Here is a 24,176-nt window from a genome sequence, read left to right as displayed (position 1 = left end):
GTGCTGGGGAAGCAGCATATGCATGTAGGTAATTGGTGGATTTGTTAGTTAATTCGACGCTTTTGGACAATGCTGGACATTTACCAGTTTTTCAACAGTTTCTTGTTAAAAATCAACATCCGGAAGCATTGCTATCGATGCGTAGCCATATTTCTGATCGATTGGAGATAAAATTATTGAAATTGAACCAGGGGCAGCTGAGTTATTAACGTTCAAAATTTTCTTAATTTGTTACATGTTCTATTTTCGGTTTTCACAAAGTGTACCCCCATATAGAAATCAAACACGTAGTCCTACGTTAAAAGTCGTTACACGTTTTTTAAAGGTGTGTTTATGGGTTTTGCAAGTGGCTCAAGTCCTATAATTTAGATTAATGAAGAAAAATGTTAGTAATTAGTCAGAATGCAGTCATGGTTCCTACATATGGATCCTGGAGACAACAAAACGGTCCTCCGGAAGATCGGAAAACATCCGTAAAATCCATCACCGGTTTCGCGTAATGGCACGATGCCAGATCCGGCCAAAACAGAGTGTCACCTTCGTTGGATCGGAGGAAGGACAGCAGACGCTTCTGGAGGCATTCTTCTTTATATATTTCGCCGTTGATGGTGCCGGTCGTTATGCACGGCTTGCTGAGTTTGCCGCACCCACAGATCGCCTACCACACTAAGTAATTCTTGGCAAATTTGTCGACCTTCTTCATCCAGACTTCTCCGGAACATCCAGGCGGGACTTGTGGACCAAAACCGCTAGGCCGGGGATCCGCTTGGCGTCGCTTTAATTTACACTCCCGATCATAAGTTTAAGGACACCCCCAAAAAACCATGACAATTTCGTTATGTTCATATCTCTGTCATGTTACGTCCAATTTTCGTTCTGTTTAGATCATTTGAAAGGTATTGAATGGAACTTCTCTCGTAGGTAAATTGTTCAATATAACTTCAAAATTTTGTGTGCTTAAAGTTCACCCAAAGTTACAATATTTTTCAAAATTTACTCTGAAGAATCGTGATTGATTTTCTCAGAATTGATATAAATTTTGATATAAAAGTAGTAGTAGAGCACTTTATGCTATACCATTCATACCATTCAAATAACATTTGGAGATCGAAAATTGAACAAAACATATTTGCATGGTTTTTTGGAGGTGTCCTTGGTAGTGTACGTCTCGTCGTGCATTACCAGACTTCCAGTGCGCGCACTACCGTATGCGAGACGCAATACGAATAGCCTCATAGTTATAGCAGTCTCATGCGCAAGAGATTTGTAGCACTCTGTTTCTCTCTCTTCAGTTTTGTGTCATCTCACATTCTCATAATGTTTGTGTGTCACACCGGCACATTTCCGGATGTATGCGTTTCATCAGAACGAGTATCATGCGACGTCGCGTGAGGCGAAGCTCATGCGCTTTTCTCAATGAGACGTCGCTAAGCGACGTCTCAATGCGACATCGAAATGACAAATTCAACTGGAAGACCAACTCGTGTTCTTGATGTGGAAAAAGTGTTGTTTTGTTTTGAAAACGATGGAAAGTGACCTAGCTACTACACTCTTATCGAACATGGAGAAGAGGCGTCAGATGGCTATAACCAACAAAGTTTTCCTAGCGGCAATTTGAAAAATAGCCCATTCATAACGAACGAAGGAAGAGATGTGGCTTTGGTAAGCGAAATGTACAATCACGTTGTGGTTTATTTGCTCGTTAATATGCTTTTTTCAATTTCACCGAGGGTCCACGGTACTAACACTATTTAGGACTTTTTGGAAATCTGTTGTCGCAAATTGATTGTTTCAATTCAGCATCATGGTGGCTGGTATGAACTATCCTGTGAGCACTAACACATCTGAAGAATTCAGATGCTGCCGTAGTAAATTTTGTTGATTGACAGGTATTCAATACAATTCCTGAAGCAAGAAGCTTAGCAACAATCCTTAATACAGATATGACACAACTTTTTCCTAAATGTATTGCCTTAACATTAATCCAGCATTTCGTACCTACGTACACTGTGGTGCAAAGTTGATCGGACAAAGGTCGTTTTCATACAAACTAGCTAAGTTTAACATGCTGTAAATGTGTTCTGTTATGAGCAATTGGGCTGAAATTTTGACGAAAAACTACAAATATGTTGAATTTCACGTGTAAGAAATACCAAATTTTTTGAAGCACCTGCTGGAAGATGATTATAAAATTAAAATTTGTGCATAGCTGATCGGACAAAGGTCAATAAAAAAGCAAGTTTTTAGTCAAAATTTCAGCTCAATTTATCATAACAGAACAAATTTACAACATGTTAAACTTGGTTAATTTTTAAGTGTAGACTTGTGTGTATGTTATGAGAAGTCACCATCAACGTTTTTGTAGCAAAGTACACTTCTACGTTGAAAATAATCCATTAAAATAGTGTTCACTCAAGCCAGACAAAATACAAATATTAATCTTCAGAGTTCTATCATTACTAGCGTGTTCATATGATCAGTCAAGTCAGACCGAACTGTGACATTTTTTTTTTGATTTCGAGAAAAACGAAGTTGGCTGTTCAATATTGTGTCTTATGTAATGGGACAAATCATTTGACAGTTTTCTCTTAGTTGAAGATGCTAATTTCAAATAACAGACTGTAGTGGTAATTTTTATACGATAGATGGAGTAGATGAAAGCATAGAGTTGATAGTTCCGTTAGAGTACGGCAGTGTGAAGATTGCATATAGATATTAGAATATAGCGAGCTAGGACAACTTTTAAGGAAGGTACAAATCGGTTTTTTCATCTCTCTTTACCAAACTCCCCCTTTGGAGAGGGATGGTGAGGGGTGTGTCCCCCCGCCACCACTGGCAAAAAACCGATTTGTACCTTCCTTAAAAGTTGTCCTAGCTCGCTATATTCGAATATCTATATGCAATCTTCACACTGCCGTACTCTAACGGAACTATCAACTCTATGCTTTCATCTACTCCATCTATCGTATAAAAATTACCACTAGTCTGTTATTTGAAATTAGCATCTTCAACTATTTAAATCGTTGACTTCACGTAGAAGTAATACTAAAACATATAGTCAAAGTTTTCTCTTGCTTTCTCTTGCTACTCTAATTTTTCAAATCTGGCTGAAAAAGTGAAATGTAGCTGACGGAATTCTTGATCTTATGATATAATTAACTCATTTTTTTTATTTTGCTACTTAGTCCCTTCTGACTTAACACCGACCATATGAACTTGTATAGTAAAATATAGTGCTCTTTTACATTCAAAATCGTCCATTTATTTTTTTTACTGGTCTGAGTAAAAGTTTTCTGATGGATTTTTTTAGCGCGGCAGTCTAATTTGGTGCAAATGCGCAATAACTTGTTTATTTTTCCACCAAATGGGCTGAAAGCTTCAGAGGCTTTCAAAAAATGTATTTTGGAAGATTTCCGCATAAGGACTTGTTGAAGGACACATAGTTCCAGAGATATTCCGGTATTATTTGGGGTGCTAACATGCTAACGGTATCCCAACTACCGTAAGGTTGCCATCCACCGCTCACGTAGTCTTCCTTTACCTTCCTTTAGCATCCTTTCGACAAGCAATTGCGTCTTCCTAGGAGCATGAGTGGTGATCTTACGGTGATTCCAGTATATCTCTGGAACCATGTGTTGAGCCTGCTTGAATCTAAAGGGTGATACGGTCAAAATTTGGTCAATATCAACTTGACGTATTTCTTTCAATTTTGCATTTAAAAAACCTGAACACCCCTCATTTTGAAGGTGTGTGTGTGTAGAATGTTGCTCCTATTTTGATTTTGGAATTCACTCTTCAGTTGTCAAAATGCTGTCCAAGCAAGAAGAGCAGCGTATCAAAATTTTGCTCGCGCATTGCGAAAATCCGAGCTACTCGCACGCAAAGTTGGCAAAATCGCTAAAAGTTGCCAAATCAACCGTTACAAATGTAATTAAAGTGTTTGGGGAACGTTTGTCGACAGCCAGGAAGTCTGGATCGGGGGGAAATCGAAAACCGGAAGCCGCTGAGACGACAAAGAGAGTTGCCGGTAGTTTCAAGCGAAACCCTAACCTCTCTCTCCGAGATGCCGCAAATAAGCTGGGTGTATCGTCTACAACCGTGCATCGAGCCAAAAAACGAGCCGGACTATCGACTTACAAGAAGGTAGTGACTCCAAATCGCGATGATAAACAAAATACGACGGCCAAAGCACGATCCCGGAGGCTGTACACGACGATGCTGACGAAGTTTGACTGCGTGGTAATGGACGACGAAACCTACGTCAAAGCCGACTACAAGCAGCTTCCGGGACAGGAGTTTTATACGGCAAAAGGAAGGGGAAAGGTAGCAGATGTTTTCAAGCACATGAAACTGTCAAAGTTCGCAAAGAAATATCTGGTTTGGCAAGCCATCTGTACCTGTGGCTTGAAAAGCAGCATTTTCATAGCTTCCGGGACTGTCAACCAAGAAATTTACGTGAAAGAGTGTTTGAATAAACGTCTGCTGCCTTTCCTGAAGAAACACGGTTGTTCCGTACTGTTTTGGCTGGATTTGGCATCTTGCCATTACGGTAAAAAGGCCATGAAGTGGTACGCCGCCAACAACGTGCAGGTGGTTCCCAAGGACAAGAACCCTCCCAACACGCCAGAGCTCCGCCCAATTGAGAAATACTGGGCTATTGTCAAGCGGAACCTAAAGAAGACCAAAAAAACTGCTAACGGCGAGCAGCAGTTCAAGGCAAACTGGCTTTCTGCGGCGAAGAAGGTGGACAAGGTGGCTGTACAAAATCTGATGGCAGGGGTCAAGCGTAAGGCCCGGCAATTCGGATTTGGAAAAGCGGAAGAATAACTGAATATTTTTCCTGAATTTTATACTAATTGAACTTGAAAAAGAAATTTAATTTGATTTTTTAAATAAACGATTTCACCGATTTACACGCGTTTTCCCTTGACCAAATTTTGACCGTATCACCCTTTATCTCTGGAACCATGTGTTGACCCTGCTTGAATCTATACTAGAAGATATTTCTGGAACCATCTAAAAACTTCACCTCATTTCAAAAGCCACGTGTGAAAAGGGCACGCAAGTCTTCTGTGAACAAACCCTTGCAGCCTCTTCTCTCGTCACCCGACAACATCACATATGATGGGACCGCGAGAGTCAAGGCATACGAAACAGCGCACGGCGATGGCGCCCTGAGAGAGCGCATTGAGGTGTTTCAATGAAACAGTCGCATGTGATGAGCAATGCGATGAGACAAAAATAAATTGAAACGCTCAAATATGTTGAGAGCGTGTTGCTTGTCGCGCGCATCGTTCTGGTCTCTCTTTTGTACAATTAATGTAGCACACCATGGATTTGAGAGTCATGCGTCGCTCCGTCTCACAGCTCGCTGTCGCATTTGTGTACGCGTGAGATTTTCGGAAGCCTGGTCCATTACGATGCATTTCGGCTGCACCAACCACTCGCGGTACAGCTTCCTGGCGCGGGATTTGGCCACCGTATTCTGTTTATCGGCTCGGCCCACTTCATTGTCTGCTGGATGGACCAGACGGAAGAATTGACCTTCTTGGCCACGGCCCGAATCGAAAGGTTCGGATTGCGCTTGAAGTAATTCCTTACCTTCCTTGCGTTCACCGGGTTCACTCGTCTTCGTTTTTCTTCCGCTGCCAGCTCGTCGCTGGACACGGTCGATTCCCAACTGTTTTGCGATCCACCTGTGGGACTGGCCTGGATTTTCCACGACCGCTCCCATAATTTTTTGTCGAAGCACTTCTTGCTTGGAAGCCATCTCGATAACCACTTGACAGATTGTGACGATATTTTGCACATGTAAATATTACACTCTAAACTAGTTTTACTCAAAATTTCATCAGTTTTTACCCATGCAATAAAAAGTTATATACACTTAAGTCTTTTTACACGGTTTTTCGCCATTTACACGGTACGTTTTTAACGATTTCTCGACAACGATACAACCTATCGACTTCATTCCAATCACATTATCCGTTTCAAGCTATAAGTAATCGAATGGCATCCGATTTTTTCAAAATATTTAAGCATGTTTTTTTTTACGCGGTTTTTTTTTTACACGGTACGTATCCCCCGTGTAAAAAAAGACCTGAGTGTACAAAAGAGAGTGTTGCATTTTTTTCGAGTACAATCTTTATGCCGTAAACACTTAGAAAAAAACTAATTTTACAAGTGATGGAATCCATCTTTGAAATAAAAGATGAGACGTAAACAATAATGTCATGTGATATGAAGTGCTCCGAAACTGAACTTTACGAAAAGTACGTTTGATTAAGCCATATTTAGCGTCTTTTTTGACTAAATTTATGTAAAAACTCACGCTCATATATGTCACTCTCAGAGCACCTAAATTTACATGAATATATATAAGTGTGTATGCTTGATCTGGGTTCGAAAAAATAGCGAACTCTTTCCAGTGATGTCATTTTATTTCATAAACTTTATGACGTTGGGCATAAACGATCTTCGATAGCAATAGTTTGCTGCTGTATAACGAGCTCGGTGGTCAAACTGTGACCGCTTTTGCTTACTGAACAGAAAATCGTGGGTTCAATCCCAGGCTCCTTCCCAGGATTGCACTGGTTTATTATTATTATTTTTATAAATCTATCTTTCTCCTTTCTTTTGTATTCAATCGAACAATTTCCCTCAAATTGATTCCATTTATTCTTACCATCCTCATCCCTCAACCAGATCCTCCGGCGTCAGCGGGTTGGTCCAGGTGAATGGCAAAAACCGTTCGCATAATTCACAAAGCTTCAAGAAGCTGTCCTGCTACATCCAACAGCACGATGCCCTCCGTCCCTGGCTAACGGTCAACGAAGCCATGAGCTGTGCCACCCACCTGAAGCTGGGCTTTAGCATAAGTCACGAAGAGAAGCAGAAACTGATCGAGAAGATCCTGTTCATGCTGGGACTGGAGCATCAGGGCAACACACCCACCCACGGCCTATCGGGAGGACAGAAGAAACGGCTCGCGATCGCGCTGGAGATGATCAGCAACCCACCGATACTGTTCCTGGACGAACCGACCACCGGATTGGACAGTTCGTCCTGCACGCAGTGTATTTCTTTGCTCAAAAGGTTGGTCCAAGACGGTCGGACGATAGTGTGTACGATCCATACACCCAGTGCGTTGCTGTTTGAAATGTTCGACAAACTGTACACCGTTACCCAGGGTCACTGTTTCTATCAGGGCCCAGCGAAAGAACTGTTACCATTCCTATCTAATCTAGGATATAACTGCCCAAGTTACCACAATCCAGCGGATTTCAGTAAGTATTTCAAACCATGGCAGCAGATTGGACTGGAGATTCTAATGGGGTGGTTTTTGATTCCAACAGTGATGGAGATCGCCGTTGGTGAGTACGGAGCCGATGTGGCCAAAGTGATAAAGGCTGCCTTGAAAAAGTACTACGAAATGAGCAGCGAATGCATCAAGCTAGATCCAGTCTTTGACGATGGTAAGTGCAGAAATTGTTCAATGTAATTAAAGTTTAATAGTGGTAATAGAGTTCGTTGAGGCGGTTCATGGATTTCTTCTGTATCAAGGATTTCATTTGCTTGCTGGAATTCGGATTATGATTTATATGGCTAATAGACACATAGAATCAAGTACGACTGGTTGGTTGAACTAGGAATTAGTCATTGAAGTTTTCAATTAGTGGCCATAAGAAATCAACCGATTCGCATTCTGCACGTTTGTGGCTTCAGCTAACTTGGTTGAAATCAATTACACTTGCAGTTGCAGCACTTGGGCTCTCGTGCTGCAGACCATATTGAGCAATGATTGAAGGGCTCTGCTGCTGAATGTACCGTAAACTTATGCGCATGCTGTTGTCCGGCATCCGCTGCAATTAATCTACAAGCCCTTCGGTTGATTCGTTGAACCTTGACAAAGCGTACGGTTGGTTCATGGCCACGCTCTCCCTCGGTGGGAGCAGAGTTTAATCGAATCGTATCGAAAGAAGACTCAGTAAGTGCGTTGTCGCCTTTGTGGTTTTTATTTGTTTTCTGCTTTCTACATAGCAGATGCAGAATTACTACACAGGAAGTGATTCATGATTGACGCTTGCAACATTTTGTTGTGAATATTTAAAAGATGATGACTGTGAGAAAGCAGCTACGATTGACGTTTGATTCAGCGTGCTGCAATGTGCATTAATGATTAGAATTTGAATCGATGGGAGTGAATAAAATGCCGCGATAGAAGTATATATTAATTGCTGTATAATTATTGTAGATCGTAAATCGTGGGAGAATGTCAGGTTTAGGGAGGGGACGCTAAAATACGAGATTTTCAGGATATGTTCCATGAAATGTTTGCTTCCGGACACCTGTAATCGACATTTTTAATATTCCAATTTTCCCCGGAAATATGACCTAAACCATTTGTTAAAGGGTAGTGGGATTTAAAATCTTTAAACCCATTTACCTCCGTAAAAACCCATATTGATCCACCGGGCAGGTGTATAGAACCTTTGTCGCCCAGGACAATCTCGTTTTTGATATTATCTGTTTCTTTGGTAACAAAACACGCCGAAAACGACGCAGAAATCGTCGCCATAGGAATTTTTATGGCGATGATTTCTGCGTCGTTTTCGGCGTGTTTTGTTACCAAAGAAACAGATAATATTATCTTGAGAAAAAGTAGGCCCTAGGATTTGTTTTCATTTGTCTCCGTTTCAATTCCTTCCGGGGTTCCTAGAACATGACTAGTCCTGGGCACTTCATATGAATATCATATACATAGAGACTTATTCATCCATTCCATAACAAAACGATATAAGTGGCTCTCAGTAATTCGTAAAAATTGGTATTCTGTATAATTTTTTTTACATCTAAATCCCAGGGTTACTAAAAACTGAGCGATTTTTTAAATTTTGACAAGCTCCACGGAAATCCAGATCGTAACCGAATTTGTTCAAATTTGGCGAAGTTTCGAATCCACCCTGTGTTGCATATTTTGTGCCAATCTGACCAGCCAACAGTGGTTTCAGACAAGAACTGTCGGCTTTTTAGTCCGAATAATAAATCCGTTCTACCGCATTACCAATTCAACAAACCTTAAGGTCAGTTTGTTTACGTCCGATATGCTTCACGAGGTGAATTTTAAAAACAGTGTAGTAAAACTATCCGATAGAACGACCTTGCAGTGCCAGCGTTTCGAAGCCGGTTCCAGCAGAGAACATACACCGACACATCGCCGTCACCCACCATACCCTATCGGGAGGGGTGTCGTTCAACTTGTCCAATCCCTTCCGTGCGAAAGCAAACGAAACGAAAACATAAACATAAATAAGCCGTTGGAAACCGATCAAACCGGCCACTGCCGGTGAATGCTAATTTTGTGTGTTCATCGTGTTCCTCAATGAGTCATGGTCAAGTCGCGATCGGCAACCGGAGGATTTCTAGTTTGCTCATCGAGGCACCTCTGATTACATTAGCACCTTTGTCTGAGTTAAAATGTAGTTCCCTTGGTCCAAAAAATCGTCCACGGCTCATCGCGGCTGTCTTCTCGCCAAGTTGCTTACAATGGGTTATGCACACAATGCAGAGAGACGTCTCACGGCGGCACGGGCGGCACACGCTTCACGCTTTTACCGGTGTCAAGTTCAAGTTCAACACTGTTACAACAAAGTAGCTTGGCCTGTTGCTTGACTGGGGTGGTCGTGAACTTTTGCTTTTCATTTGGCAGCCACCCTGAGTTGAGCGAGAATTCCCAAGACCCACCCTCTTGTTTTAGTTGGCGTGACACTTCTCGATCGACCGCGCCGCTTGGATCCTTGACACAAAAAAGCCACACACGCACGCACTTCTAGACGGGACTGGTTCTAGCTAAGCTTTAGCCCGGTACACTCACAGCTATTGAAAAAAACCCGTTTGATGAGGAGATCATTTTATTGGGATTTTTTTAAGGCAAGGCCTGGGTTCAATCCCAATCGACGCAGCTGAGGCATAACATCTCTGATCACGTCTTCCTTCGCTAGGGAAGTAAAGCCGTTGGTCCCCGGTTCACGAGTTGATGGGTCGATAGGTAGGGTCCAGGTGTGGCAGCTGCCTCACTGGCATCGGTAGCATTGGTGCTCACCACGGAAAACAAGATCGACGGAAAACAAATCAAGGAAAAAAAACACAGCAACTTGAAACAGTATTAAAAAGAATGCTGTTCGATCCGGTTGACGCGCGAATGAACTTTGAAACCAGTTTCGGTCAGTGGAAAACATTCTGGTTTTTTGGAAGATTTTTGGCTTTTTGGATGCCGGGTTGAATTAATTAAGATTGTGATTATAATTCTCATTCTATGGTTTGATTATTCCTTTTCCGGTAATGGAGTCGATTTTGTTTTTTATAAATTCTGTGCGGAATGCCGTCATCCTCGCATTCTTCTTTGGAGATTAAATTCGCTATGCAAATTCGATTGTACTATCATTCCGTTTTCAATTTAAATTTCAAATTCGTCTGATCTAACATTTTTGGTGAACAGTAGATCGAATGATGTAGAGTCATTGAAGGTTCAAACGATTTGATAGATTGGAAGCCGATTGACGCAATGTTTGTGGTATTTTGCTAGTTTTCCTAAATCATTAACATTCAATGATCTGCTTATACATTCGCTACCTTTTAAATTCAGTATTTGCCATTGGCGTAGCTAATGGGGGTGCCAATTTTTGGTGTTTTTTTTTTTATTCACCGATGTTACTATTTTGTAAAGTCTTTTAAATTGACAAATTTTCTTATGTTTTGGACCAAAAGAAGCAATTTTGAGAAATTATATTAGATCGGTACTTAATCTATGGCATATTAAGACGTCTTCAGGCTCTACAAATTGGCCATGAGCCCAGGGATTTTTCTTAAACTTCTGGGAACTTCGTGAAACTTCAAGGACTTCTAAGAAGTTCAAGGAACATCGTAGAAATTGAAGAAACTTATTAGAAATTCTGGGAACTTCATAGATCTTCAGAAACATTCTTAGAATCAAGGAGTTTCGAAAAGTTCTGAAAACTGCGTAAAAGTGGAAAATTTATTCAAGTTTGAGAAGCTTCGTAGAGGTTAGGGGATTTTTTTTTATTTCAGTGAAGCTCATTATTGATCGGGAACCTCTATATCAGGGCACTTTTTTGAAGTCACGTGAACTTGGAATAGTTGTGGAAATTGCGTACAAATTCAAGAAATTTCGTTCGGGGAACTTCGCGGAAAATCAACGAAAAACGTAGAAGTGCAGCAAACTTTTCAGGTGTTATGTGAATTTTCTAGCATTTTGAGGAGCTGCTTAAAACTTTATATAAATGTAAGGAATTTTGAAAAAATTCAGGGAATTTTGTAGAAAATCAAAAAGCAGTTCAATAAACTACAGTTTAGGGAACTTTGTTGCAGTTTGCCAAAGATTTTACTTCGAAAAAGCTCCATCAACTTCTTGGGGGTTTTGGGAACTTCGTTTAATTTCAAGGAGCTTTCCAGATGTTCAGGAATATTTGTAGATGATAGGTTACTCTCCAAAAGGGCACAGATGCTCAAAGATCTTCGTATAATTAAGAGAGATTGTAAAAATATGGAATTTTGAAATATAGCCCAAGATTTTTATTTTATTTTGCTAAACCTCAATACGCTTCGAAATTTTTAAGTTTAATGAGTTAAAGAAACCCACAAGAAAGATAAAGTTGATTGCATTATGTAACATTAAAAATTCCTGAGAAATTAGTTTAGCGTTTTGAGTATATTATTGCTTGGAAATTGATATTGAAAATACCCTGAGAATGTTTTAAATGGCCTGAGTACACCATGGTTTAGTAAATTCTTTGAAATAGTGTCATTATTTTCTACAAATTTGAAATATTCAGTCGGACAAGTTGTAAAGTAATGTGAAGACATTTGATGGATCTTAATGAAACCTTTGGCCAAAAATACGTGGCACCACAAACCAGTGGTGCCACGTATTTTTTGGCCAAAGGCTTCATTAAGATCCATAAAATGTATTCACATTACTTCACAAATATTGCTCTCAAATTGCCATTTTACATTTGTTGTGGCTTACTGTTCACAAATTCTTGAATTTTTATTCAGTAAAAAAAGTGATCATAAAAAAATCGGTGCGGTCGCATGGTTGACGTAGACTACGTTAAGCTGTTTAGTGAACTTCTCGTACATTTTTCTTGGTATTGATTTAAAGTACAGTAGACGTCACCTATTATATCGGTCCTATACATATATTTTGGATTATATACTAGTAAAACTAATCCAAGTTCAGGACCTCATACAAATGCGAACACATAGTCTATGACATTTGGTTCCTTAATTTGCAATTAGATATGATTATTAAAATAGGAACATATAATGAAATATAAACAAATTCCCCACCTTAATTTTTGAATCTGATCCAAAACGCAACCCAATTCTCAAAAACTACGATAACTTTTTTTCAGTTGTTCCGTCATTAGTTTTAAATTTGGTCTCTGAAGCAAAGAAGAGAGTCAAGGTTGGAATTTATAATAACGCAACAGGCAGTGGTGTTTTCCTTATCAGAAGACGGTACTTTCAATTTGAACTTAATGTAGGGGAAGAAGGGGTATTTTATTTTATTTATTTTTATTTTATATATCACCGTCTTCGACTAGTCGTACAGACTGAACTATTTTCTTATAAACTAAAGATTGCTTCTAATCCTATTTCTAAAAACATTTTTGGTCAAATTAAAATCAAATTCGTCACAAACAACATTGAACGAGCGAAGGCACGAATCGAACGGGTTGTTGTATCCGTAGTTTGTTCTGTGGTATGGAACTGCTAATAAAGGTGAGTTCCGAAACCGTCGGGGAGGAATGTTTAGTGGGATCTGTGCGAGAAGTTCAGGACAATCAATAAATCCTCCGATGACATCAAAAATAAATAATCGCTGCATCGTAACTCGTCTGGTAGATAGTGGCTCCAATCCTATGAGCTTACATCGGTCAGAATAGGGAGGAAGATTAGACGGATCGTTCCAGGGAAGCTGTCTCAATGCAAAACGTACGAACCTTTTCTGTACCCGTTCAATGGTAAGAACATGAACTACATAGTAAGGGGCCCAAACTGGAGCAGCGTACTCCAGAATGCTACGAACCAACGAACAGTAGAGAGTTTTTAACGCGTAAATGTCGGTGAACTCGGACGCATGGCGACGGATGAATCCCAGCACAGAAAAAGCTTTGGCAGTCATAATTCCCACGTGTTCGTTGAACCTTAGTTTCGTATCGATGGTAACACCGAGGTCGCAGATGGACGAAACTCGTTCTAATTCCGCCGTTTCCATCCTGTATTGATGCAGAATGGGGCTATTGCAGCGACTGAAGGAAATAATTTTGCATTTCTTGTTGTTAACTCGCATGCCGTTATCGCTACACCATATCATCATAGTGTTGATATCCTCTTGCAGAGCAAAGCAGTCCAAGAGAGAAGCTATGACACGATAGAATTTAAGGTCATCAGCGAATGAGAGCTTGAACGAGGAAAGCCGCAAACACAGATCATTGATGAAAATGTTGAATAATAGTGGTCCCAAAACGCTTCCTTGGGGTACACCAGACGTGATGTTGAAAGAGCGGGAACGAGCCGAGTTGATCACAACATATGCGGTACGATCACATAAGTACGAAGAAATCCACTCCGTAATCCAATCTGGAAAACCTATGTGCCTCAGTTTCTCAATGAGCTGAATGTGCGGTACGGTATCAAAGGCTTTCGCGAAGTCAACATACACCGCGTCAACTTGCCGCCTCTCTTCTACTTCGCGGGACACTGTGGTGACGTAACACATGAGGTTCGTTGTTGTAGAGCGATGCTTCATGAAGCCATGCTGACCTTCGAAGATAATCGGAGACGCTACGTTGTATAAAATATTGTGCACCAGTTTTTCAAATATTTTACTGAGACAACAAAGAATAGATACTCCGCGATAGTTTGTCACCTGGTTACAGTTGCCTGACTTGTGTATAGGAACAACGTAAGCAGATTTCCAAGCCGCTGGAAAGGTCCTTTCACGAAGCGATTGATTGAATAAGTGAGCAATTGGATTCGCCAGTTCTTCGGAACAGTTTTTCAGCAGCAGAGGTGGTAAACCGTCTGTTCCGGATCCTTTTTTGATGTCAAGGTCATCGATGGCTCGTAGAACTTCTTCGGTGGAGAACTGAATGACAGGAAGGTTGATGATGTGCGACGGAATATGTGCAAAGCAGTCGCGCCTTGGTACAGGTGACACTTTGCTAAACACGCTCTCGAAGAATATGGCAAAAAGGTTAGCAGCATCCACATTTGTATTAGCCTGGAGATCATTGTAGCTAACGTTACATGGGATGCGAGTAGATGCTTTCCGATTCTTCACGAAGTCCCAGAAACACGACGGGTTTTGTTTTACACTGTCCTGGATCCTGGATAGGTAGCGTTCATAGGTGGATAGAAGAACTGTTTTGTACTGCAGCTCCACTTCACGAAGGTACTCGCGGTCGTTCTCAGATTTCGAAAGAAAGAAACGGTGACGTGCTTTTCTGAGGATGTTGCGAAGATGTCGTAGTTCAGGGGTCCACCATGGTTTACTGGAAACTGGACTGAACGTTCGCCTTTTCCGAGGTACAAGGTTGCAAAGACTCATTTCAGCTAAAACAATGTTTTTCTAAATTATGAAATAATTAGATGCCATGATCAAATTTTGAATTGGTAGGATACAAGAAGAGGTTGCAAAGAATGTGTTTGACATATTAAACCTGTTTATTTCACTTCATGGGAGTCACAATCAGCGATTTTTCACAAACTCACTCACTCACTCACTCACTCACTCAGCGATCAGCAAATCGCTGATTGTGACTCATAGAAAGCAAAATTTACAGGTTTTATGTTTCCAACGCATACTTTGTAACCTCTTCTTGTAAGTTACAAGTAAAACATACCATCATACCATCTTTTGGTTTTATTATTCCGAAAAACATTATTTTAGCTGAAATGAGTCTTTGCAACCTTGCCGAGGTACATAGTCGTTGAGCACTGCGTAAAGTTTTTCATAGAATGCTGATAATAATTCATCCAAAGGCTCAGATAGCAGTAAAGCTTCCCAGTCGATTGCAGCCAGAGCCGATTTCAACTGTCCAAAATCGTACGAGTGGAAATCGTAGTTAAGATTTTCGTCCGACTCATTCTCTACCACTAAATTGTCATTGCTCTCATTGAACAGCAAAACAAAAGGCACGTGGTGAATGTCAGCGGGCAGCAGAGGCGTGGAGGGTTCAACGAGGTCCAGTTGCTCTGGAAGACTGGCGAATACGAGATCGAGTAGTCTGCCATTCCCATTCACGTAGCGGTTAACTTGCTGCAAACCAGTAGCAAACATAGTTTCTATGAGTGCCTGTTCGTGTTCGGAATGAACATTCAAGGGTATGAAACCGTTTACATCTTCGTCCAACTGCCAGCGTAAATTAGGAAGGTTGAAGTCACCCAGAGACATAATGATGTCTGCTGCGGTGGCACAGTTTGCAACATGTTGCACTGCGTTAGCATGTGCAGAATAAAGGTCGGCGCTTGAGTTTGGTGGAAGGTAAATCGCAACAAGGTAAAGTGATCGAGATTCCAGTCGTACACAAACTGCGACTTGCTCAAGATGATCGCAATCCAACAGTGGCATAGCTTTGCAAACGAGGTGAGTTTTGACCGCGATTAGCACTCCTCCTCCACGAGAATGCTGACTAGTCAATGCACTACGGTCGCAACGGTAAAATGTATAGTCGGACGAAATTTCAGTACTATCGATATCTGCTCGAAGCCAAGTTTCCGTGAAGACGAGCACATCGTAGTCGCAGCTGGAGAGAAGCAAACGTAACTGCACAATTTTGGTACGCATGCCTCTGACATTCTGATAGTACACCGAGATGAGGCGTTGAGATGAACTTGTTTTAGTTTCTGATCCAGAAACAACGGAGCATTGTAGGGACGTCGTAATGTTGACTGGACTCGTTGTGATAACTTCAGTGATGCATTGAAGAGCGGCTGAGTGGAACTGCGCTGACGGCCCTGGGCAGCTGGAAGCGATAGACGTTACCCGACAAGGAATGTTCTTACTGTGCGCGTACTTGCCTGCTGCGACGGAGTGGAAGACCCCTTCTCCAGCTTCGTACACAGGACCGGGATGACTGCAGGTCGCTGGCGGTGTAGGCTCGACTGTGACGAGAGGATTAGGGGCTTCCGTGAGGCTTTCAGGCATGCATCCCGGTGGCTTGAGTGTTGATAATGAGAGTGCACAGTGGTCTCCTGACATTGAGCGGCTGGAAGCGATGTGCATTACCGGGAGTGAGGTATTCAAATTGATTGTGTACTTGCCTGCGATAACGGGTTGGAAGACCCCTTCACCTGATTCGTACACAGGACCGGGATGACTGCTGGTCGCTGGCAGGAATGGCTCGACTGTGACGATAGGATTTGGGGCTTCCGTGAGGCTTGCAGGCGTGCATCCCGGTGGCTTGAGTGCTGATGATGAGAAGGTAGGAAACGATGATCGACTGAATTCGCCGAGATCCTCCGAGAAGCATCGGTGAGGTTTCGAACTTTGATCTCCTGGCGTTGAACGGCTGGAAGCGATGGGCATTACCGGAAGTGAAATGTTCAAATCGATTTTGTACTTGCCTGAAATAGCTGGTTGGAAGACCCCTTCACCGATATCGTGCACAGGACCGGGATGGCTGTAGGACGCTGGCAGGAATGGCTCGACTGTGACGATAGGATTAGGGGCTTCCATGAGGCTTTCAGGCGTGCATCCCAGTGATGAGGTGAGTTTTGGTGGAGTCGGTTGCTGCAGGTTGGGAGTCTTCAAGTAATGATTGCAATGATTAGTCTTCTGATGGCTTCCGAAAGTTTTTCGAACCATAATCTTCGAATTCTCTGAACATGATTCCTTCTGGCCATGTTGAGGGATCCAATGCCGTTGTCTTCAAATCCTGGTCGAGGCCGATTTTGAAAGAGATGAATGACAAGCCAGCGGTGTCCTTGCCCTTTGGTACCAGTTTCACCACTTCAGGATCAACGGTGGTTTCCAAGCATTCTTTCACTATCGCCGAAATCAATTCGTTCGTTGCGTCGGGACGGATGCGCGACAGGTAAAGCCAGAATTTGTCATTGCCGACAGTAGAGTTTTGAACTGTGACAATATTCTGACTTGATTCTTTCGATCCGTATTGAGCTGCTGTGTTTGCCATGTAACGTGCCTTTGGAGCTTGAGGGGGCCGGGGTTCAGGCCTTGGTAATGCAGGAGGAGCAGGAAGAGTGGCGGGTTTGGTTGAAAGCTGTTTAATTTCGGTACGTAGTTCGTTGATTGCTTCCGATAACGATGCAAGCGGAGACGGCTCATGTGAACAACACGAAATTGAACGAAAATGGCTATTTTCGAACATTTCGGCACACTTCACGCACATCCAAAATAAATTCTTCTTGTGCGACGTAAAGTAGCTTAGAAGCGCTCGTGACACACCAGCGCACGTCATGTGAAAAATTCCACCGCAGTAACCACGACAAGCCACTTGATCGATACCAACGATAGCTTGGCAACATTCTGAGCAAGCCTTCTCCATCATGTGTACCGCGTTGATGTAAACCAAAATCGCCTACCAGTATGCTTGGAAAATGATGATGTGCCCACAAAGCAATGTTGGTTCGCGCTATTCGCCAGCAGATGTCGCTTCAGGAGAGAAAATCGGCGTGGGGAGGTAATAGGCCTTTGTTGTTTAATCGCACTGACGAAAACAAAACACTCGCGGAATGGGATAAAATATCACCGTAGCACAAATAAACAAGCACGTACACACACGAATTTCGTTAACCGAGCTTAACTGGACGACGTAACAACGGAAATAATATTTACGGAGTTGAAAAACACGGAAAATAACAGAAAAAATCACGACCGATAATTGTCAATATTACGCACACAGAGCAGTGTTGCCTGTCAATTATGATATAATGGTATAATGGTAATGGTATGGTATAATGATCATCTTCTCCAATTAGGAGGTCAACCCTATAACATGATCATTATGTACTTTACAGCGTATTCGTAGAATCATGCATAATTTATGTAGACTATGTAGTCCCTCCTACATGGATAATTTTGCTATGGAACCTTGCTATGGCTCGCTATGCTCCGCCCCCGATCTGCACAAAATCCGGGAAATTTAAATGGATCTGGGGCATAGCAAGCCGTTTCATAGCATAATTCTCAAAGTAGGAGGGACTTACAATGCCACAGCAAAATTTACGTTTATTTTCTGGTTTTTCATGTTTCAACATTTAGTTTAACATTTCAATTGATTAGCCTTTGGCTCTTCATCTTTGTTCTAGTTAATTGGTTATTCTAATGTGATGATTGCGTTTAGCGCTAATATACAGGATACCCTTTTATGGGATTGTTTTCGTTTCAATTTAAAAAATTTGATAACCTACCTACTTGAGCACAGAAACCTACCTAACGTCTTTAACTAGGTTGCAAAATCACGAATGATCTGGTGGTTTGATCGCAGACAGGCGACTCTGAACCTTTACAGCGTGGACGTCTTTCGCTCCTCGAGTGTTTGAAGGCTGGCCAGGTGGTAAATCTCAGAATTACGAGTTCGTGTTGGACTGTTAAGGATCATTCTGAGGATCTTCTTTTGGATCATCTGAAGCTTTAGTTGGTGGCACTTAGCACCAAGGTTGCAAATACTCATTTCAGCTAAAATAATGTTTTTCGGAATAATAAAACCAAAAGATGGTATGATGACATGTTTTACTTGTAACTTACAAGAAGAGGTTACACAGTATGCGTTTGAAACATAAAACCAGTAAATTTTGCTTTCTATGAGTCACAATCCGCGATTTGCTGATCGCTGAGTGAGTGAGTGTGTGAAAAATCTCTGGATGTGACTCTCATGAAGTGAAATAAACAGGTTTAATATGTCTAACCAAGGAATCAAAAATATCTCCAAATGACAAAATAACAAGCGATCAACGAACCGAATAATAACGCTATGTCAGAAGTGGAAAACAATAATGATATAATCTTCACCGTTCTTTTTCATGACAAGCAGCTCGTGCGACCCAACTCATTCGGGGCGGTAGAAGGAAACGAGCAAATTGTTGGCAAGCTGCTTCACGAAGTAAAGCCGAAGATGATACACGTGTGTTAATGGGAATTTTTTTGTTATGTCTTTTCCCGATTCATATGTCCTCATCCGTGTATATTGCAACAAAGCAGGCAAGCAATATATCATTATCCTTCTACCACTCGGATCGAGCTTTGTTACAGAGCGAGTTTGTCATGGTAGTCGTAGCAACCGTTTTGTCTGTATCGTTGGTTGCTTTATGTGTTTGGATTCGCTGTGTCTAACAGATTATTTGCAACCTCTTCTTGTATCTTACCAAAAATCAATATCGATATATTAATATCAAAATATGATCGAAGCATCTAATTATTTCATAATTAAAAAAAAACATTGTTTTAGCTGAAATGAGTATTTAAAACCTTGTTTAGCACAACTCTCCCAGATTGGGATACCATACTCAATAGCCGGCAGAATGATCTGCTTGTGGACAGCAAGCTTGTTTTTGAGGGACAGGGTGGACTTCCTGTTTATCAGAGGGTAGAGCGACCTGATCAAGATGTTAAACTTGGTGGATGTCTTTTCCACATGGGTTCGGAATAGCAATTTGCTATCAAGGGTGAGACCAAGGTAGACTACTTCTCGCGACCATTCAATGAGAGTGCTATCAAGGTGGGCCTTGACGTTAACAGGTGGAACAAGCCGAGGTGAATTCGAGTGTGGAAACAGAATGGTTTGTGTTTTAGCTGCATTGATACAAATCTTCCAGCTCTTGAAATAGTCGGACAGAACATCCAGGCCTGATTGTAGTTTACTTGCCAGAGCACGGATCACTCGACCCTTATAGATGATGGAGATGTCATCTGCGAACATAGACAGGATACCACCACCCGGCAGGGGAGGTACGTCTGACGTGAAAATGTTGAAAAGGATAGGCCCAAGCAGGCAACCCTAAAGGACTCCTGCATCTACGTTGAACGTATCAGAGGGGACATTGTTCAAGTAGACCTGGAATGATCGGCCCGACAAGTAGTTTTTGATGATCTTCACGAGATAGTTCGGAAAGTTGTATCGATGCAGCTTGTACACTAGACCATCATGCCAGACATTGTCGAACGCCTTCTCGACGTCCAACAATGCCATGGCAGATGTATTGGAAACGGACTTGTTCCGCTTGATGATGTTAGTAACCCGTGCGAGTTGGTGGATGGTAGAGTGGCCTTTCCTAAACCCGAATTGCTCTTTGAGAAAGATGTTATTTTCATTTGAAAACACCAGTAGACGGCTGAGTATCAACTTTTCGAATAAGTTCGAGATGGAGGACAAGAGACTGATGGGGCGATAGCTTTTGGCACTGGTAGGATCTTTGTCAGGCTTGTGTATTGGAATCACTTTGGCTAACTTCCAACATGCAGGGAAGTAGCCAAGCTCCAAACATTTGTTGAAGATAAGGGTAAGATGGTTGAAGAAGTCAATACTAATAATGATTTATTTCAGCGCATTGCTGAATTTGCGATCGATTGCTGTATTTTTATTTCAATTTCATCTACAAATAACAAAGTTAGGAGCGTTCAAAACCTAACACCTTTTGTGACCGTCGCAATTTTAGATTTAAGATCTACCCCCTGTACCTTCCCGTAAGATGTAGTCTACGTCAAAAATATGAATTCAAGCTGGCAAATAATCGCCACTGTTAAACCGCAAATTTCTAATAAACTTCTCCATTGCAGTGAAACCCGTCGTGGCCAGGTTTGACTTTTCCGATGTTGATTCAAAGGACACTGCCGCCAGCAAAGTGGACGAGCTGCTTCAAATCAAGGAACGAGGTGGCATCGCTGGCGGAACCCTAGACTCCCCAGACAGTGAGCTGTGTCCGGAGATTGTCGATAACACCATGCCGGCGTCATTGGTGATGCAGTTTCTACTGTTGCTCTATCGGAATCTGCTAATGCTGAGGCGGAATTATGTAAGTTGTGTTAATTCTTTCCCCACTCACTCCTCCATGGTGTGCACTGTTAAATCACGCAAGTTTGTTAAACGCACGTCAACAGGAAGTCGGCGCGAAAAATAAAATGGGGATACGATTTAAATGCGGAGGTTCCCTGTAGCGCTTCGTTTCGCGTATGTTAAATTGCTCCGATAGCGATCTCCATTTTCCGTGCTAAGTTGTCATAATGATCATGCGACGAGTCACTACAAAAGGAAAAAAAAACAAACAATGAAAAACGCCACAATCTTAAAGTGCAGTCTTTTGTTAAATGCGGTAATTGAAGCGTTAAATAACTCCGGTCTTATAATTCCATAGTGAGCCGTTTGACACCCCGGCATTGTGAAAGAGAAGCGTAATCACTGTGATTTACCCGATTGATCCCGTTCGCTGATTTCATTGCCGGCTGCCTTGCAAATCGGTCAGATGATTTACAACCTGTAGCATGTGCTGATGATAAATCGGTTTGAACACAGTTCCTAAACCGGTTTCCACTTGCACACAATCTCATTATTCATTTATCAATTTGAAAGGTTGTCTGATTGATTTAGTTCCCCGCCGCGTATCGCCTCTCGCCCTCATTAGAACTGTTCGTGGGCATCATAGCTCGGAATTTCTGTCCAATGAGGTATTTCGCACTGCTTCTGACAGTAGTCACCACGAGAGGGCGAGTCGCATTCAAATGGCCTGGTGGAAAATCAACTTGAGAATGATGGGTATATTCACCATCCATTAAAACAAATTGTTTTACGATTGTACTGTAATGAAATGTAAAATTGATATGTATATTCGATTGATATAACTTAGCTAGAAGAATTGTTGAATAACCGAGAATCTCCACCACTGTGGGGCGACATCTGTTGGATTTGTTGGTGAAAAGTAGAATCTAATGGCCGTGCGCGTGCTTGAAATGTGAGTTGGAATCCCAGGCGCTAATGGAAATTACTGCCATTAGCACGGAAATGGGATTCTCGGTCGTTGCACAGTGGGCGTTATAGAATACGTTCCGATACACACTGGGGTAAAATTGCATCCATTTGTTGAAATGTTATAACCCATTTGTGCGCTGCGCAAGCTAATGCAAATTTTGTGGGAATAAATATGACGCCGTGAAGGCATATATGTCGTAACACGCGTCGTCGAAGCATGCGAGCTTGTAGTCACATAGAGAGCTATTGATCCCTCCGACGTGCTGACAATACTGAAAAGCATAGAGGTAACTCTAAGACCAGAAGGTCCCGAAGAAACCTGCTCAACTTTTTGTCTCAGCTCTGGTACTATCTTCGGTCCCAAGCTAATTATTGAAGTTGTTCACAACAGTACGTGCTGTTTGACTGTATATTCAGGAACATCCTCTAAGTGAATATACCAGAGGAACTCAGACCAGCAGTTCACTTATAGATCTGAAAACGAAATGTAGGCTCTTGAGTGGGCTCAAGGGAAAGAGACATTTAGTCAGACCTCATTAGTACCTTTAATTCAAATAATGCTGCAACTCATACAAAACAATATAGTCGATTTCCAAAAATGTTCCCCACCGGTTCCAACTCTTTACGACCCCTGATAGACCGTTGTTTTCGCATCACGAAATGCTAGGTTTCTGGTCTGCCTTTGAGGGCATTATAGAACCCTAAAACACAGGACTTTTACTATCCTTTGAATACAAAACATCAAAATTTCGCACACCCACCACTTCCCTCGTCATTCTTAATACGATTTATCCTTGCGATTTCAAACCAAAACATTCAAGGTGTCAGAAATACCGGGTTGCCGGGATGGGTATTTTACAAACAATCGCAGCTTGCTCTATGATCGGCACAATCGGTACATCTGCGGCACACTGACAAAAAAGATGACCCAAGATTGGTGTGCGGAGTGACCTACCCCTTGTGTCAAATACATCCTCTTATCTTTTGATTTCATTATTCCTAAAATATATGGTTTTATGCAAAATAAGTATTTGCAACCATGCTGATTCAACTTTTTACTACACTTACAGGGTGATTCGGAATAACTGTCCCTTTTTAAAATGGTCATAACGATTGAACGCTTGCATGAATTTTTGATATCATTATATTCCAGATATTCTACATATATAATCTTCAACTAAGCAGAGTTTATTCCAAATCTCTCTCCCTTTACCTTAATTATCAGCCACATTTGTCATGAAAATTAACCACAGCTGGCACGCACGCTTTAGTTCCAGCAGTTTTTGAGTCCTGTTGATGCGTTTAAGCTCTGATATTGAACGGATTTTCCAAGCATGGTTCCTTTGTACCTCTATAATGATGCAAAAATAAATGTTACATTCTTTCGAAGAAATTTCAGTTTCTAAAAGATAACACACGATTTTTTTAAAGATTTATGCCATTCTCCATTTTGACGTCAATGGCTGCTTGAAATCACAAACGAATGAAATTTCAAATCCTACTATCAATACAAGCTGATATTTGTACACACTTAAAACAAAAATACTTGAACATATACCCATTTTACCCATTGAGAATTGCATATTTGTGAAATCGGTGACAGTTATTTTGAATCACCCTGTAGAATAATTTCCGAAAATTGATTCACTTAACTGTGATAGTTCCTAGGAATAGTCAACTGCGGTATAGTTTTTGATTCAGTTGCTAATTGACCATTTTGTCAAGCAGTTTTGGCGTGACTTTCTACCAGCGATTTCACAAAATTGGACCAAAAAATTTCTATTTTTATATGAAGCGTACAAATGTTGGCTACTTTTCTCGAGGTTCTAGAAGAAAAAAATCTCAAAAAAACGTTTTATTTCAAAGTTCGAGTGGTAGTAAACGTCAGTTTAACTGCTCGAATGAAGTGGTTAATTGGTTGATTTTCAAAATTGCTTTCTTGTTTAAATGTGGACAAAATTACTGCCAGAACTGATTGTATTGCATTAAAAGTGTTTTTTGTTACTTCATACGTGAAGTTTACGATATTCAGAGTTGGGAGGAAATGCTATACTTATATCAATTCGAAGCTTTAGTGCGATCATTTATCAGTTAGAGTTAATATGGGTCGCGATCCAACTGGCGGGTCACGACCGAACGTAGGAATTTTATGTTTTTCATGTTTTT

At 41.4% G+C, this 24,176-nt stretch overlaps 1 protein-coding gene across 7 annotated transcripts in view; it reads left to right on the top strand.

Moving 5' to 3' along the window:
* LOC135701541 (ATP-binding cassette sub-family G member 1) overlaps positions 1 to 24,176 on the top strand; it is a 111,964-nt gene that overhangs the window by 72,352 nt on the left and 15,436 nt on the right. For all 7 annotated transcript variants that reach the window (XM_065222368.1, XM_065222367.1, XM_065222366.1 and 4 more), the window contains 3 exons: positions 6,706 to 7,286; positions 7,356 to 7,475; positions 20,825 to 21,060. In XM_065222368.1, the coding sequence (XP_065078440.1) occupies positions 6,706 to 7,286; positions 7,356 to 7,475; positions 20,825 to 21,060 (937 nt within the window). The remainder of the gene's footprint in view (positions 1 to 6,705; positions 7,287 to 7,355; positions 7,476 to 20,824; positions 21,061 to 24,176) is intronic.

Source organism: Ochlerotatus camptorhynchus, unplaced genomic scaffold (assembly GCF_037179485.1).
Source record: "Ochlerotatus camptorhynchus isolate MF236.1 unplaced genomic scaffold, CSIRO-AGI_Acam_v1.1 ptg000167l, whole genome shotgun sequence".
Taxonomy (NCBI): Eukaryota; Metazoa; Arthropoda; class Insecta; order Diptera; family Culicidae; genus Ochlerotatus; species Ochlerotatus camptorhynchus.
Note: the sequence above shows the minus strand (reverse complement) of the source record. Positions and strands in the feature narration are given on the sequence as shown.